This window comes from Mustela putorius, unplaced genomic scaffold, assembly GCF_011764305.1.
Source record: "Mustela putorius furo isolate JIRA1106 unplaced genomic scaffold, ASM1176430v1.1 tig00003834_pilon_pilon_pilon, whole genome shotgun sequence".
Classification (NCBI taxonomy): Eukaryota; Metazoa; Chordata; class Mammalia; order Carnivora; family Mustelidae; genus Mustela; species Mustela putorius.
Window position 1 is genome coordinate 44,515,169 of NW_025421987.1, and position 18,234 is coordinate 44,533,402.

At 39.9% G+C, this 18,234-nt stretch overlaps 1 protein-coding gene across 1 annotated transcript in view; it reads left to right on the top strand.

Moving 5' to 3' along the window:
• CFAP91 (cilia and flagella associated protein 91) overlaps window positions 1–18,234 on the top strand; it is a 98,575-nt gene that overhangs the window by 66,339 nt on the left and 14,002 nt on the right. The window contains exons 11-16 of the mRNA XM_045088428.1: window positions 2,281–2,397; window positions 3,788–3,859; window positions 5,023–5,169; window positions 8,446–8,667; window positions 11,428–11,576; window positions 12,354–12,445. Of these exons, the coding sequence (XP_044944363.1) occupies window positions 2,281–2,397; window positions 3,788–3,859; window positions 5,023–5,169; window positions 8,446–8,667; window positions 11,428–11,576; window positions 12,354–12,445 (799 nt within the window). The remainder of the gene's footprint in view (window positions 1–2,280; window positions 2,398–3,787; window positions 3,860–5,022; window positions 5,170–8,445; window positions 8,668–11,427; window positions 11,577–12,353; window positions 12,446–18,234) is intronic.

Below are 18,234 nucleotides of genomic sequence, written 5' to 3' on the forward strand. Positions count from 1 at the left end.
TTATTTTGAGAATCCAGTATCAGAAATATAAAGGTATCGGTGGTATAAGGCTTTAAAAAATACTTCATGAGCTATGTCACAGTAACCATAGAGGAGAAATATCTAGAATAGTATAAAATAATTTCCACAGTACAGTATTTTCAGGCTATTCTTGGTAGTAATTTAGGTTAGAATATATTTTTGAAGACTTGTCAAATTACTTATGTCCTAAAGGAGATTAAAGAGTGTACCAATGAATACTTTCTTCTATTTATGAAAATCATGGATTGAACTCAGTTGCCTAATGTATTTGTCTTTTAAGCATGTTAAAATGTATTGTTTGGTAACAACATTTCCTCGATATTCTCATATTCATTCATATTCCCCCTCCCAAGAGCTTTACCTTTCTAGACAATAAGACAGATTGAAGGGATTCTCATATACTTTTATTTGTTGGTTTTATTATACTTTTCATTAGACTTCTTGACCAAACATTTTTCCCTTAACTGTGAAAATGAATTGCCTTTTTTCCAAAATTTAAATTATTTGTTTCTTTTCTCTTATATTTAGAATTTATTTGCTGACTGGGAAAAATATCCACATAGTTCAAAATTCATAAATTATACAAAAGTATTAAATGTAAATCTTCTATCCCTGTCTCCCAGCTATGCAGTTCCTTCTTTGGAGGCCACCAGTGTTTTTTAGTTTCATATCTTCCTGTCCAGAGATATCTTACAAACAAATATATTCATATCTATATAGAGAAATATACACATGTATATATGTGTGTATTTAGAAATATGTAAGAACAAATAAAAATACCTATGAGTATCTTCTTAAATTTTTTTACACAAATAATACATAATATACACTGTCTGTCTGTGCTTTTATTATTTAATATATGTTGGAGATCATCCCATATTGCGTTACATCATTTTTTACAGATTTTTCATCATATAAATGTTCCATGTCTACCCAGTCCCCACTTGATGGATATTTATATTGTCCCAAGTTTTTTGTATATAAAAAAAAATACTATATTGAGTGATCTTATTTGCATATAATTTGGTACAGGTATGAGCAACATATCTAGAAGAAAATTCCTAGACATGAATTACTGACCCACAATATGCCTGCATTTATAGTTTTGATGGATGCTGATAAATTTTCTTACATAAATGATGTACTAATTGCTGAGTGTGTGAGAGTGCCTGCTTTTCCAGATCCCTACCAACATATTATGAATGATTGGTTTTAAGATGGTTTCTCGTGGTGCTGTTTAAGGCAACGCACTCAAGAGATGCCTGAGCTTAAAATTATTATTTTTTGACTGCTGCTGCTTTCTGTTGATTCTATATATTAGAGCTCTATATATTAGAGCTGTTGTGTATTTGGTGTCAGTTTCATTTTGTAGAAACTCAGAGGGTTCTGTTAAAACCACAATAATTTCGTGTGGTTTCAAATTTTACTCAACTTGCATATTTTTATTAATTTCAAGTTTTGGCTTAGTGCTTATTTTGTCACTTCTCTCTGTTTTCTGTGGGAAAACTAATATAAAAATCATATGATGAAAAACATTCTAAAATATTATTTTTAAAAGACAGATCAGGTTTTTTGATCCTTTTAAGTTACAAGTATCCCCCTATGGCTGAAAATAGAAACAATGAACAAAACCTTATGTCATATATAATTTGGGGGACTTCTGGTGACTAAAAGTAAAATCAGTAAAAATGTATGTTGAAATCAAAGCACATGCACACACTGTTTCTCAAGAAAACAAGTTCATTTTCAGAAAAACTGAGGTGCAGTCCTTCATGGTCAAAGGAAAGCCCTTTCTTCACTAGGAGACAATTGCCATTTAATGCTCCTCAGTTCCCCCATAACAACAGAACATACCAAATATTTCTGTCATTTGTGGCACAGGGAAATTTTCTATCACTCAGGTACTTACTTGAAATAGCTAATTGGCTCTTATGGAAGAATAGGATTTGGAGGTTTTGCTTGCATACACACCACAAAACCTTTCAAAATCTCAAAAAAAATTTTTTTAATTCCCCAAATCTTTGACTAAAATGGATAAACCTAGAATATGTGCTTGGTTTATTCAGTGTTAGCAGATGTTTAGGAATATCATACCATCCCTTGGGTCAAACAAGCTCCCAGTTTTGGCCCTTCTCAAACTGTCATAGCATAACCATAGTGAAGACTATTTCTGATTGATACTTGATCTGTGGCCTAGATTGAGTAGTGGAAGAAAATACAAAGGTAAGAAATGACGCTAGTTGGTGTGTTTGATTTCAGGCAATACTGGATAAGAAGAATAGAGTTCTTGAACCAAAGAAAGTTTTGCGCTTTCTTCAAAGAAAGGCTCTACCTCAACCTCGGCTTCCAACTCCAACCTTGGAAATGAGTTCCAATGTAAGTTTGAAACTTTATTTGAAATGCTAAATTCAGTATTGCTGTTTGTTTATTCTTATACTTTGGGTTAAAAACAAACCTAACTTAACAGAGTTACCTTTTCAAGATCTGACTTATGGCTTTTCTTCTTATGCTTCAAACATCAGACCATTACGAATAAGCAAAATGAAATCTTCCTAAGAAAAATGGGCATCAGAAGGTAATCCTCATGTGTGTCAAATAAAAAAAGATGAAATGATGATCAGTTACCATAACCATCTTGCCCATGGGAAGGTGGCTATGAGCTGGAGTCAGAAAGGAGGGAAATAGCAGCGATGTCACGAGGACAGGCCAGCTTCTGAGGTGGGACTGGCTCCAAGAGTTCACCCTGACCAAGGTCACACTTCACCTTCATAGGTCTCCAAACTTAGTTTGGGCAAGGTACCAGAGTCAGTCAGGATTTAGGACTGACTTGGACTCAGCAGCTTCCGCACCCCCCACAAGAAAGTGCTAGAGATGCCACAGTACAGATGTATTGCTTGACAGAAGGATTACTGCCTCCCTTGTAGAGGAGGATATTCTTCTTAGCAGTCCTTTTCCTCAGCCCACTATCTCCCAGTATAGGCAGTTCTCACAAGATGCCAGAAGGTCGTTGTGTGTTGTCAGAGGGAGAAACATTGGCAGGAGGTCTCATTAGTGCTTCTGAAGGGTCACCTGTGTGGAGACCCTGCTCCAGTACTCCCACTGACTGCCCGGGATATGCTTCTGGAGTTCCCCTTTCTAGGCTTTGTGCCAGTCACTCCCTGTGGTTCACATTGTCTTTCGCATGTGTTCATGCTGTTGATTTCTGTTGCTTTCTCTTGCATTCAGGGGCACTTTAAGTCAATTTGCAGGCTCTGCTTTCTGCTTTTGGTATATAGTTACTTAAGGTGATTTTTGTAGATGGCTATTCTTGTCCATTTTGATTTTACCAGCTTTTCTAAATTCTTGAGAGAAGTACCTTACTCTAGACTCCAACATAGACTAGTTGTATTCCTTGTCTACTCATGAAAAAACATGAAAAAACTATTACAAAAGGGATGTTATAAGCAATACTTGCTGCTTCAAGAAAGATTTTGCTAGAAAGGAGTATAGGAAAATGAAAATGACTTAATTTGTAGGGATAGAGTGAGTTTTTTGCTTTTGATATGATTTTTTAATGATGTCTTATGATAAAAAATAATTTTAACAATACAGGAAGTAACATTTAAAATACTATATGTTCAATGAGTACTGTAGGCCTTATTTATTTCTCTTCAAATCCTTCTGGCATCTAGCACAGTCTCTTTTGCTTGATCTAAGTCTTCAAAAAAATATTTGATGCTGACCGCTACTCTTTTCAGCCTGCTTGGTTCTCACTTTGTTCTTTTAGGAAGAAGAAGATATAGAGATGGCTGTGATCTACCTTCAAAAGTTACTCCGGGGAAGAGCCGTTCAGAACATGGTATGTACAGTCCAACCACTGGTCCTGTGCTTCTTCTTTGAGAATAGATTTATAGAAGGTGTATGTACTCGGTTCCTTGGGGTGAATTCCCTCTTACACCCTGCTGTCTGATGGAACTGTGTGCTCCTGAATTACCTACCCATTCCCTTCTACTGTCAGAGTTTGTCCAAGTGGGTGGCATAGGGTCAGGGAGAGAAAGGACCTGCCTGCTGTTTGTCACAGTTGTCACCGAGGCAAAGTGAAATTAGTATCTTCCTTAGAATCACTAAATCCAACAATTTTCTTACCTGAATTTCGACTTATTTTATAAAAAGTTTATTTAGTTAAGTAATCTCGACACCCAACATGGAGCTTGAACTCATGACCCCTACCCCCCAAGATCAAGAGTTGCATGCTCTATCAACTGAGCCAGCCAGGTGCTTCTGAATTTTGACTATTAAGGCATCATAGACTAAATGGATTCCCTAATTTTCCACAATGTCACAATTATTTGAGTTTGTATATAGCTAGCACTACCTGAATAATAAATAGCTAAGTAATGCTAACTACAGTTTTGAACCCATACTATAAGCTCACATTATATATTCTTTGCTTTACATTTATCATCTCAGTTTTTTCTATCAGTTACCCCATTTTATAGGCAAGTGGTGTGAGTCTGAGAGTATATTAACTACTAGCAAATTCAACTCTGGTCTTCCTGACTGAAAAGCCTTCACCACATTATTTGTGCAAGCACACTTCAATTTTAAAACGGACTGATACAAAGCACCAGCAAAAAGATCTCTTGGAAAAGAAAGCATGGCTATGAAAAAGAGCATCCTCAGGCATCTTTGGGAAGGAGAACAGAAAATGAAGGGGAGGGTCTGGTTTCTTAATATGATACTATAGAAACCACTTTATCTTTGAGAGGTATTTTGAGAAACTGAGTAAACAACTGCTAAGTAAGCTCTTTCTCGACCTGAGCAGCTGGAGGTGTAGAAAAGAATGCAGAGCTCTAAGCCCTGTGGAACACCCCTGCTCTGTGAAGGCAGAACCGAACCCACCGTTCACCAGTCCCTCACCAGTCACTGCAGGAGCCTTAGGGTCCCGCACAGGGGATGCTAACTTACAAGTCTCTTTTTTATTTGATTTGATTTGATTTGATTTGATTTGATTTGATACAGATGTTTGAAGGGAAGGAAAAGCGGCTGGAGTTGATCCAGGAGCTGCGTACCAGCCACGCACTACAAGAGGACGACAGGCTGCTGAAGAAAGCCGAGAAGCAAGTGACGCTGGCCTTGCAGCGGCAGAGGAACTTGCATGAGCACAAGGTTCTTTCCTTTTCTTTCTTGTTATGTCATTTCCCCAGATTTTTATTATTGAGCAGGTGGCGTTACCACAACAGTAAATGAAATGACAAAAAAGAACCACCCCAACCCCATCACTCTATCATAGTTGTGTTTTAAATAACAGCCTGCAGCAGCAGTCCAGAATTGGAATGGGATGTGCCCTTGCTGAACTGGCTGTGGTCTTATTTTATTTGCAAAAGAAAAAAAAAAAAAACCACCACATTTTAAAAAGGCTCTCCCTTCCAATTTTCTTAAATATTTGGTTATTGTACTCAGTAGAATTGGGGCTCAACAGAATGAAAAGTAGTAAAGGCAGAAAAAAAAAAGACATAAGATTTATTTATTTATTTAAAGATTTTTTATTTATTTATTTGACAGAGAGAAATCACAAGTAGATGGAGAGGCAGGCAGAGAGAGAGAGAGGGAAGCAGGCTCCCTGCTGAGCAGAGAGCCCGATGCGGGACTCGATCCCAGGACCCTGAGATCACGACCTGAGCCGAAGGCAGCGGCTTAACCCACTGAGCCACCCAGGCGCCCCCAGACATAAGATTTATTATAAAAAGCAGCACTTGTTTATGAGTTTTGGAGCTGTTCATAGTGTATGCTGGTTAAACCACATCTAAAATATGTTGTTATCTCATGGTATTTGGTATCCTGTGATTTTCATCAGTGTCACCTGACAACAGCTGCTAATTGCAGCTCTTCCCCAAAAGTTGTAAATGTTTTCCTATGGCATTTGTCCATGTATACAGTTTTCAATATTTCTGACTACAGAATAGACATACTTTTACTATCTCTCCCACTTATCTCTAAATCAGCGTGAAAAAGAAACCGTTTGCAGAGTCTTGTGTTATAAGAAAGCTAATAGTGGAGTTAATATGACCCACCCTTAGTAGTGTACACAACACTTGTGCCATGTGGGACTGGGCATAAATGGTAGGCAGCTTGAGAATGAATGTGTTACGTCTTTCCCATGACACCAGGCTTGTAGATACTCTCTGAGTTTGGGGTTGATGGTGTAGAGAAGGGAGGAAGAAAGCCACAGACTGTGAGACCCAACAGAGGGACCGAGAAAGAAGAATGGAATGTGGACACGAGAGTTTCTGAATCTGGAGGTCTCAGAGCCCTCAAAATGACAGAGACAAGGCTGCACTACTGTTCCGATGGGAACAGAATGGCCTAGAAATACCAGGACCCAAGAACTGGATGGAAAAATGCCCTCCTTGGCCCTTTAGAGTTTCTGATTATAGACTTCAGCAGGTGCACCTAAGCTAGCCCAGACTTTTTTTTTCTTTTTCTTTATTTTTTTTTTTAAGATTTTATTTATTTATTTGACAGACAGATCACAAGCAAGCAGAGAGGCAGGCAGAGAGAGAGGAGGAAGCAGGCTCCCCACTGAGCAGAGAGCCCGATGCGGGGCTCAATCCCAGGACCCTGAGATTATGACCTGAGCCGAAGGCAGGGGCTTTAACCCACTGAGCCACCCAGGCACCCCCAGCCCAGGCTGTTTAACTCATGTGTCCCAGTTCATAGGTAAACACTTGACTGATACCATCTCAGCTAAGAGCTGAGGGAGTCGTTAACAGAAAGAGCTGTCCCCTAACAAAGGACTTGCCCTGCTTACCTTCTGCTGTACCTAGATACACCACTGATATGCAGGAGTCTGAGGGAGGGGGCAACTCACATCTACCTCCAGCTGATCCTCTCCTATTCTCCTCTTGTATTTTCTTCGGGGCATAGTACAGAAAATGCACAATTCCCAATTATGTAATGCATTGCGTGATATGATCACAGCAAAATCACCTTCCTAAAGATTTTTACTTAATTTTCAAATTAGATTGTACTACCTTAGCATACTCAAATTTCCTGCTGAAGGAGAAGGCTGGACACGAACAGGTAGCCACTTGGGATTTTAAAGGTTGCATCTGCCCCATAACGGAGGGAGCTTGTGATCCTGAGACAAGGAGAGAATCTGTTTGTGGTCTCTGGGCTGAATGACCACTGTTGATAAATGTAAGGAGCAGTGAGGCACTCTTAGTGTGGCCCTTTCTTTCCACCTCCTCCTGTCATATAAGTAGAGCTGAACTTTGTGGTTAGAAAGTATGTGCGGGCTGGGTGGAGGTGAGGGAGGGTGCTGGCGCTAACGTCCACGCTTGAATGGCAGTCTCCCACAGCCTCATCATCTTTGAGACCGATGTGGGTTTCCTCCCTTCAGAGACAAACCAGAGAAGAGCACAGCATAGAAGAACTGTCAGGACTGAGGGAGTGTATGACTGGGAGATGAGCCCTTTCCCTTAAACTGGAGGATAGGAAAAGGAACGGGATGAAGTTGCAAAGGATTCAATCTTCCTAAACACTTTCATTCTCTCTGTCAAAGCCAGGACAGACAGATCCATAAATAGATACTGTGGCTTATTCCTGCCAGAGAACTCCAGGCCCCAGCTTTACCTCAATGATTACATAGACCTGTAGGCTTTTTCTTGCTCTGTTTCAAAGATAGTTCTTAATGACTTTGAAGTTATTTAAAAGAATATGGTACCACAGTTTCTACTTTCATGTTATTCAAGACCTTAGAATCCCCCAAACTTGTGTCAAAGGACCAAGCGTTAAAAAATTAAAAGGTATCATGAGTGAATTTCTAGAAGGTTCTATTTTATTGAACTCCAAAAACTTTTTTTAAAAAAACCTTGACATTTCCCTTCATATCTGGGAAGATAGAAGTACTTTACCTTCTGGAAAAAATGAAAAAAAAATTTTGTGTGGGTATAAACTAATGTTTTGCTAAATCCCCCTCATAATTTGAGGACTGTAATCTGTCAGTGACTGACTAAGCAATCCACTTTCTCATGTCTCAGTTTGATCATAAGTTTTCTTAGTAAGAATCCTTGGGGCCGGGCTGCCTGGGTAGCTCAGTGGATTAAGCCTTTGCCTTCAGCTCAGGTCATGATTTTGGGGTACTGGGATCGAGTCCAGCATCGGACTCTCTGCTCAGCAGGGAGCCTGCTTCCCCCTCTCTCTCTGCCTGCCTCTGCCTACTTGTGACCTCTCTCTGTGTCAAATAAATAAATAAATAAATAAATATTTAAAAAGAAGAGTCGTTGGGGTGATGCCAACCTAGTGATAATACTCCTAATAAACACTAAGTGTATTCTGAAAATGAAGTGACTGTCAGGAGTTCTGGGTAATCCAGCCTCCCTCCATACACATCCGCATGCTTAGTAGAATTTGTATCCTTAAAATTTTACTATTGTTTTTAAGGTCTCACTGGTCGAAAACCATTTGGCTGGACTGGAAGGAAGGGTGCTGGCAGACATGTTTGACTTCCTGTCCAAAGAGCTGGTGAGACTACAGGAAGAGCGGAGGATCCATGCTTTTGCCATGCTGGCCGAGCGGCAGCGGAGGATGCGAGAAGCTGAAGAGAGTGGTCGGCGCCAAGTCGAGCAAAGGCGCCTGAGGGAGGAGGACCAGATATTTAAGGAGGCAAGTCGGGGGCGCAGCTGGATGGCTGAGGAGCCGAATCAAACCAGAGGATACTCATGATATGAAATGGCACTTGTTTTTTGTTTCTCATTGTGTTCTACAAATATGTATTATGTTCCTATGATGTGCTAGGCACTGTGAGATACTTTGGAGGGAAGAAACCAGACATGGTCCCCTTTCTCCTGGAGCGTAAGTACTATGTAACATGCAAATATGTGTAGGATGAGAAAATATAGTACGTTTCATGAAGCAAACAGATGGGGCCCAGTGGCACATTTTAAACAGGTTACTCTTTTTGCTGTGTGGAGAACAGGTTGGAAGGAGTGCAGAGTGGAAACCAGGAGATCAGGAAGGAGGCCGTGGAAGTAGTTAAAGCCAGTGAGAAACAGGAAGAAGTCAAAGAAACTGTCCAGTTTCTGGCCTAATCAACTGGAAGATGATAGTACCGTTTTTTGATGTGGGAAAGCGGAGCATGGAATTAATTTAAGGGCAGGGGTAGAATCAGGAATTTGATTTTTATTAGGCTTGAGACATTCTAGTGGAGGTGGCATTTCAGTGGTGGATAGCTAAGATGGAATTTAGAAGAGAGGTTTTGGCTAAAGATATAAACTAGAGCACCAGGTTGGTAAGTTAGAATTCTGACCAAGACCTAATGAGTGTGAAATTCCAAAGTGAACAGGATGTAAATTCAGAGGAAGTCCAAGGAGCTAATTATATCTCAAAGCACTCACCCTCATCAAGAATATAAAAGCTCAAGTGTTAAAATAGAAGGGGATTTATGAAGAAGATTTATGAAGAAGATTCCTTTAGAGAGAACTGTGCTGTGACTACCCGTTACACCTCCTACCTCACTCCCACCCCCCAACACACACCAAAACACACCCAGAGGTTGGTTTCTTTTACTGCAGTCATCGGCTAGCTTGATACATACTCTTTCAGTTAGGGCGTCTGACGCCCTGGGCATGGAGAAGAGGGAAGCTGGGCCAGCTGGCTGCCCAGGGATAGAAGAGGCTCTATGGGTGGCTAGCATACCCAGAATATGTCAAGGCAAAGGCTGTGTGAGAGTTTCCCCTGGTCCAAATGTGGGCCACATGGGAAAGAGAGATAGAACCCACCTGGATCTTAAACATTTTCCAAGAGGGCTATCTGAATTGTATGTGTGGATACTCAGTTCAAAAAAAAAAAAAAAGGGCGTCCATTTGAGATCTTCTTACTTGATCTGAGATTTTCAGGATTTACCCAATTCTTTCCTTTTTTTTTTTTTTAAGGATTTATTTATTTGACAGAGACACAGCAAGAGAGGGAACACAAGCAGAGGAAGTGGGAGAGGGAGAAGGCAGGCTTCCCATCAAGCAGGGAGCCCGATGCTGGGCTTGTTCCCAGAACCCTGGGATCATGACCTAAGCTGAAAGCAGACACCCAGGCGCCCCGATTTACCCAATTCTTACGGAATTAGGATTGATTCTTGAATAGTATTTGTTTTGTGTGTGTGCTTCAAGTTTTTTTTTTTTAAGCCAAAGAGATTGCTCTCCCTCTATACAGCGTAAGAATTTTTGAGTTACATATTGTCATGTTCAGCCTTTTAACTGGGGTGGCAGATCATCTACAATGTGTAACAGCCTATAATCCATATTCTAGCTATTTATGATTGCATACTTAGGGAGGAAAACTGTAAAGAAAAGGGAATGTTTACCATAAAGTCATGACAGTGGGAAGGGTCTGTGGTCAAGAAAAACCCATAGCGGACTTCTAGAATTCTAGCAGTGGCTACATGGGTACTGGCTTTACCCTAATTCAGTGCACAGGACATCTGTCACTGTGCACTTTTTAAAATGTGTGTTCTACTTCACAATTTCAGAAAGCTTAAAAAAGCAACAGTCCAGGGTATGATAGTTCAAAAATTCATCAGAGACTCAGGATCCTTCTAGCTTTCTACTTTTTTGTCCTTAAGGCATGGCCCTCATGGAAGTTTAAGATGACTTCTGGTGCTCCAGGATTATGTCCCCATGATGTGAGACGTGAAAAGAGAAAAACAAAAAAGCTAGGTTACTCCCTTTAAGAATCTTTCCTAGGGGGACCTGGGTGGCTCAGTTAAGTGTCCGATTCTCGATTCTGCTCAGGTCACGATCTCAGGGTACCGAGAATGAGTCCTGCCTCAGGCTACACACTGGGTTGAGCCTGCTTAAGATTCTCTCTCTCCCCGACTTGGTTGTGTTCTCTCTCTCTCTCTTAAAAAAAAAAAAAAAAGAATCCTTTTTAGAAAGTACACGGATGACTGCTGCGTATATTCCCTCAACCAGAACTATGGTTACTAGGAAATGTAGTCTTTAGACACCTGTTGACACAACTAAAACTCAGGGGCTCTGTTATATAAGAGAAAGGACATTGGGAAATAAACTCTTAATCTCTGCTACAGTTGGGTAGTTTGACCAAGTCACATCACTGGAAAGAACAAAGCCAGGATCCAAAACAGGGTTATTGACTGAGGCCCATGGTCCTTCTGCAGTGTTGTATTGCCCACCCTAAGTAAGCCTCATAAAGTGGGCTAGATGGATAGGGCCTGCCCGGACTGGGTGGGTAGGTGGGCTTGAAACAGACTGACCAGACGGAGGAAAAAAGGAATGATCAATGAGGGAACTATTGACTTAAAGAACGAAATAGATGTGCTTAAAAGACATTAGCCAATGTTTGTTCATTTTTTGGGTCTTGTTTACAGTAGTATTCCTAGTCTTAGTAAGGAGGTATTTTTATTTTTTGTAGGTGATTAAAGTTCACCAAAGTACTGTAACTTCCTATCTGGAAGACATAATACTGAACACTGAAGAGAACACTGCAGAAGAACAAGCCAGGGCAGAAATTGAGAAGATGGCTAAGGAAATCAATGACATTGCTTATGAAATGGAGAGCCGGTTTGTACCAAGACACCAGAGGGCAGGATGGGCAGTCCATTTACTGTTACCGATATGTATTTTTCAAGAGCTTAAGATTTTACCTTTAAGGAGAAACAAGTATATATCTCCCGCTTCAGTGTCCATTGTTTTTTTGTTTTTTTTTTTTTAAAGATTTTATTTATTTATTTGACAGAGAGAGAGATCACAAGTAGGCAGAGAGTCAGGCAGAGGGGGGGGGAAGCAGCTCCCCGCCAAGCAAAAAGCCCGATGTGGGGCTCTATCCCAGGACCCTGAGATCATGACCTGAGCTGAAGGGGCGGCTTAATCCACTGAGCCACCCAGGTGCCCCATTGTCCATTGTTTTAATTGCATAATTCCTTAGAAGTCAATGTGCCTAAACCTTTGTATGGCAGGAGCACGGGGAGTCGGATTTTCAGTGATCCTCTGCAGTCTGGATCACTAACATGTACTTTTACAATACCACAAAGCATGAAAGCAATGTGAATAAGTATGTGCAGTATGACTTCACCCCAAAGGTTTTGGCTTCTTGCATAAGTTATATTTCTAACATTCCTTTCCTGGCAGGCAGGTTAACTAAAGGACAGGATCAAACCTGAATTTGCATGAAATCAACCAAGCCCTCTGGCAGAATAATATTTCAGACAACTTAATCAAGGAAAAGGCAGTGGTGGGATTTGAGCAGTGGAGTCCTTCGCATAAGGAGAACTTAAGTAGAAATCAGAAGCTCAAGTGAGGCAACAAAGGAAATAGTTTAATTTGTTTTTTATTTTTTAGTCGAACTCAGCTTCAGTCAGAGGAGATTGTTGCTGAGTTGGTTTATAGTTTCCTGATCCCAGAAGTGCAAAAGGACTATGTCAAAGAAAAAGGTAAGCCAATGTAATGCTTCACTTTGTGATTTCCTTTAAAAGATATAAATTATTTTCAATATCCCTGAGATTTAAAATTGAGCAGAAGTATAAAGAAATTTCTGAAGGAGAATCACTGAGTTTTTATTTCAGAGCTTGTCAAGTTCTCTTCATGCTCTCTGATTCCAGAGTACAATCAGTCTAGTATAGATGTAATGCAGTTCTAGTAAGTGTGACGGAGTATCACAAGCAAAACCTTCTTTAAGAATTTGGTAAAAAAAAAAAAAAAAAAAAAAAAGAATTTGGTTTAAGGCAAATGTTGACAATATGCAGGATTTTCAGAGTGCGCTAGCCTTTTGGAGGTGGAACACATACAGGGTGGGTGTTGGAAAGCTGAGATGCTTAAAGGGTTTAAATCTATTCTGCTGCTCTGCCTGTGCCCCAGATAACTTAGTTTCTGCCAGGACTGTATCTAAGTATGAATATCTTCATTTGTCAAAAGTGGCATGTCTTGAAGACTGATGCTTTTAGTTAATAGAGAAAGAAAAATATTGTCTTAAAAAATGTTCTTGGGGCACCTGGGTGACTCAGTCAGTAAAGCATCTGATTCTTGATTTTGGCTCAGGTCATGATCTCAGGGTCTTGGGATCAAGCCCCACATCTGGCTCCATGCTCCACGTGGAGTCTGCTTGAGATTTTCCCTCTCCCTCTGCCTAACCCCCCAGGCCCCACAGAATACTTCTTTGGAGCTTTCAGCCTATTGGTGATAGGTTAGCAGAGACAAAGGGGTGCAACCAGAAGCAAGAAGTGAAATAACTTCCAAGGAAGATGGCCAAGTAGGAAGATCCTAAGCTGACCTTGTCCCACAGTTACACATAGATGACACACATATCAGTGTAAGCAACCCAGAAAACAATCTGAAAACTGGAAGAACACACTCTCAACATCTAAATGTAGAGAAGAGATCACATCAAAAATGGTAGGAAGGGGGCACCTGGGTGGCTCAGTGGGTTAAGCCGCTGCCTTCGGCTCAGGTCATGGTCTCAGGGTCCTGGGATCGAGTCCCGCATCGGGCTCTCTGCTCAGCGGGGAGCCTGCTTCCCTCTCTCTCTGCCTGCCTCTCTGTCTACAAAAAAAAAAAAAAAAAATGGTAGGAAGTGCATAGACAGGTCAGAAACCAAACTGACCCGTGACTCTGTCCATGGAAGGGACACTGCAAGCATAGAGAAAGGAAAACAGCAGATCCTACACGAGACACCCCAGGCAAGAGGCACCTGCACAGGGAAGATGAATCCCTATAACATCTGGTTTTGAAAACCACAGGGGCTTAACTTCACAAGTTTTACAATCAGCAGGGCTCAACATCTGGTACTTTGTAACAGTGGCTTGGCTCTAGAGAGCCAGAAGGCAATAGGAAGCAGTCCCCATCCTTAAAGAGACAGCATAACAAACAGCTCTACTGGGATACAGCATGGAAGCAGCAGTTTAAGTCTATGAGAAGACTTACTAATCACAGAACATGTGCTGGAGGGTCAGGGATCTTTAAGAAACTTCTCCAAAACCAAAAGTGCTGTCAGGAGCCATTTATCTCCCTCAACCCAGCCTAGATAAATGGATACCTACAAGGACCAGCAAAGTGCATACTCTACTTAGCTTGCTAACAATATACTCCATTCCCAGGTTCTTCTGGGAATCCCAAGCACTCCACTAGGCAGGAGTTCCACTAAAGCTGTGTCACAAACCTGGCATCATGCAAGCAGCTCAATAGACCAGCACCACTCCAAAGTGACTCCTGCCCCAGGGAGAGAGGAAGATAACCACACACACATCAGTCAGATGTGAATCCAGCAAATGGCAGACATTTGGTCTGACTGCGTGCGTCACCCACCAGTGAAAGCCTCCCAGGGGTCAACACAGAAAGAATGCCCTATAGTTCAGTGTGATCATAGCTCTGGCGAACATAGGGCTGACCCAAATCAAGCCCATGGTGAACCCCAGACATCACAGGGACCAAACCCTGCCTACAACAAGCAGAGAGCCTTTGAAGATGACTAGACTGAAGGCAAAAACAACTCAGTCACAACAGTAGGGCATACACAACATGCATAGGAGACATCCCTGAAATTCCAGAATCTGGTGAACAGGGGAAATTTTAATGCAGGGCACTATAGGACCACCACTTTATATGTCCACGACTTTCAAGAGGAGATGTAGCTGACTTTCATAACACATAGAAACAGACACAGAAAAAGGAGGAGACAGAGGAATATGTCCCAAATGAAAGGACAGGACAAAATCATGAGAAAACTAAATGAAATGGAGATAAGCAATATGCTTAATAGGGAATTTAAAGTAATGGTCATAAACATATTCATTGGAATGGAGAAAAGAGTGAAGGACTCAGATACACAACAAAGAGAGAAAACGCAAAAATACTGGAGGGAAAAAATAGTACATGAGAGGAAGCATAACACATCAGTGATTTGGAGGATAGAGTAATGGAAAGTAATCAAGCTGAAAGGTAAAAAAGAATAATAAAAATGAAAATAAATTAAGGAAACTCAACCACACCATCAAGTGTAATAACACTTGCATTGTAGAGATTCAAGAAAGAGAGGACAGAGAAAAGGGTAGGGAGAGAAAATTTTATTTGAAGAAATAATAGCTGAAAATTTCCTAAATCTGGAGAGGGAAACAGAAATCTAGATTCAGGAGGCACAAATCACCTCCAACAAAATCAACCCAAGGAGGTCCACATGGTAATTAAAATGGCAAAAAGCAGTGGTAAAGAATTTTTAAAGCAGCAAGAGAAAAAAAAAAGTTTCATATAAGAAATACCCTGTAAGACGGCTGATTTTTTAGCAGAAACATTGGAAGCCAGAAGGGAGTGGCAGGATATATTCAAAGTGCTGGAAGAGAGAAACATGTGACCAAGAATACTCTATCCAAAAAAGTTATCATTCAGAATAGAAGGAGAGAAGAAAAATTTTTCCAGACAGAAGTTGGAGGAATTCATGACCACTAAATCAGCCTTACATGAAATGTTAATGGGGACTCTGAGTGGAAAGGAAAGACCATAAGCAGGAGTAAGAATAGGAAGCACAAAACCAGTAAAATAAAGTATGACACCACATACCTAAAACATGGTGGAGGAGAGGAATAAAAATTTAGTGCTTTTAGAATGGGTTCAAACTTAAGCAAACAACAACAACAATATAGACTGCTATTTGCATACGACATTACATATCAACCTAATAGTAACCACAAATCAAAAACCAGTAATATATATGCAAAAAATTTGAGAAGGGAATCCAAGTATATCACTAAAGAAAGCCAGCAAACCAGGAGAGAAAAGAGTAAGAAAGGAACAGAGAACTACAAAACAACCGTAAGACATGTACTTATTGCTATTTGTTACTTAGCTATCAGTAATTACTTTGAATATAAATGGACTAAATGATCCAATCAAAAAACACAAGATCATAGAATGGATAAGAAACACTCCTATATGCTGCCCACAAAAGACTCATTTCAGACCTAAAGACACATGCAGATTGAAAGTGAAGAGATGCAGAAGGGTTTATCATGCAAATGAAAGTGAAAAGAAAGCTGGGGTACAACTTAGTTCAAATAGACTTGAAAACATGGGGCACCTGGGTGGCTCAGTGGGTTAAGCCTTTTCCTTTGGCTCAAGTCATGATCTCAGGGTCCTGGGATCGAGCCCTGCATTGAGCTCTCTGCTCAGCAGGGAGCCTGCTTCCCCCACCCCCAACCGCCTGCCTCTCTGCCTACTTGTGATCTCTCTCTCTCTCTGCCAAATAAATAGGTAAAATCTTTTTTTTTTTTTTAAAGAAAGAAAACAGTTTATAGCTAGAAACAAAGACACTACGTAATCATAAAGGGCATAACAATCCAACTAGAAGACACAACAATTCTAAATATTTATGCACCCAACATGGGAGCACTGAAACATATAAAGTAGCTATTAACGTACAAAAAGAGAGTAACTGATAGTAATACAATAATAGTAGGGGACTTTAACACCCCATGTACATCAATGGATAGATCATGCAAAGAGAAAAATCAAGGAAACAGTGCTTTGAATGACCCAGCAGACCAGATGGACCTAAGAGATACTCAGAAATTTCCATCCTAAAACAGTGGAAGAGGCATTATTTTCAAGCACACATGGAACATTCTCCAGAATAGATTACATGTTAGGCCACAAAATAATTCTCAACAAATTTAAGGAGTTTGAAGTCATATTATGCATCTATTCCAATGACAATGCTATGAAACTAGAAATCAACCACAGGAAAAAATCTGGAAAGAAAACACTACATAGAGGTTAGATTACAAATGAATGCATCATCCAAGAAATAAAAAAATACATGGAAATAAATGAAATGGAAACGCAATGATCCAGAATCTTTGAGATGTAGCAAAATCTGTTCTAAGAAGAAAGATTATAGCAGTACAAGCCAACCTCAAGAAAAATCTCAAACAATCTAACTTTACACCTAAAGAAGCTAGAAAAATAACAAGCAAAACCCAAAACCAGAAGGAAGGAAGTAATAAAGATAAGAGAAAAAAATGAATTAAAAAACTAAAAAACAAGGAAGGAAAATAAGAGCTGTTTCTTTGAAAAGATCAACAACATTGATAAACCTTTAGCCAGACTCATAAAGAGAGAGAGAGAGAAACAAAGACAGAGGACTCAAACAAAATGAGAAAAGAATGAGGAGAAATAACACCACAGAAATACCAAAGGTTATGAGACTATTATGGAAAATTATATGGCAACAAATTCAACACCAAGAAGAAATGGATGAATTCCAAGAAATATATATCCTCTCCAGACTAGGTCAGGAAGACATAGAAAATTTGAAGGTTGATCACCAGCAGGGGAGATGAATCTGTAATAAAAAAAACTTCCAACAAACAGAAGTTTAGGACCAGGTGGCTTCACAGGTGAATTCTACAAGCATTTAAAGAAGCATTTAAAGAATTAAACAAACATTCTTCTCAAACTATTCTGAAAAATAGAAGAGGAAGGAAAGCTTTCAAATATAGTCTATGAAACCAGCTGATACCCTGATACCAAAACCAGATAAAGAAGCTACAAAATGAGAGAACTACAGGCCAGTACCTCTAATGAACATAGATTCAAAGATTCTCAACAAAATATTAGCAAACCAAATCCAATAATACATTTAAAAAAATTCACCACAGTCAAGTGGGATTTCTTCCTGGGATGCAAGGGTGCTGCAATATTTGCAAATCAATTAATGTGATACATCACAACAACAACAAAGTATAAAAAAACATGCTCATTTCAACAGAAAAAGCATTTGACAAAACACAGTGTCCTTTCATGATAAAGACCCTCAACAAAGTAGGTTTAGAGGGAGCTTACCTGAACATAATAAGGTCCATATATGAAAAACTCACAGCTGAAATTGTACTCAGTGGTAAAAAACTGAGAATTTTCCTCCTAAGATCAGGAATTAAGACAAGGATGTCCACTCTCACCACTTTTATTCAGCATAGTACTGTAAGTCCTAGCCACAGCAATCAGAGGAAAAGGAGAAATAAAAAGGCACCCAAATTAATAAAGAGAAGTAAAAGTTTAACTATTTGCAGATGACGTGATAATATATAGAGAAAACCCTAGTGATGCCACCAAAAAACTATTAGAACTACTAAATGAATTCAGAAGGGTTACAGGATACACACTCGATAAGCAGAAATCTGTTGCATTTTTTATACATTAATAGTGAAGTAACAGAGAAATTAAGAAAATAATCCCA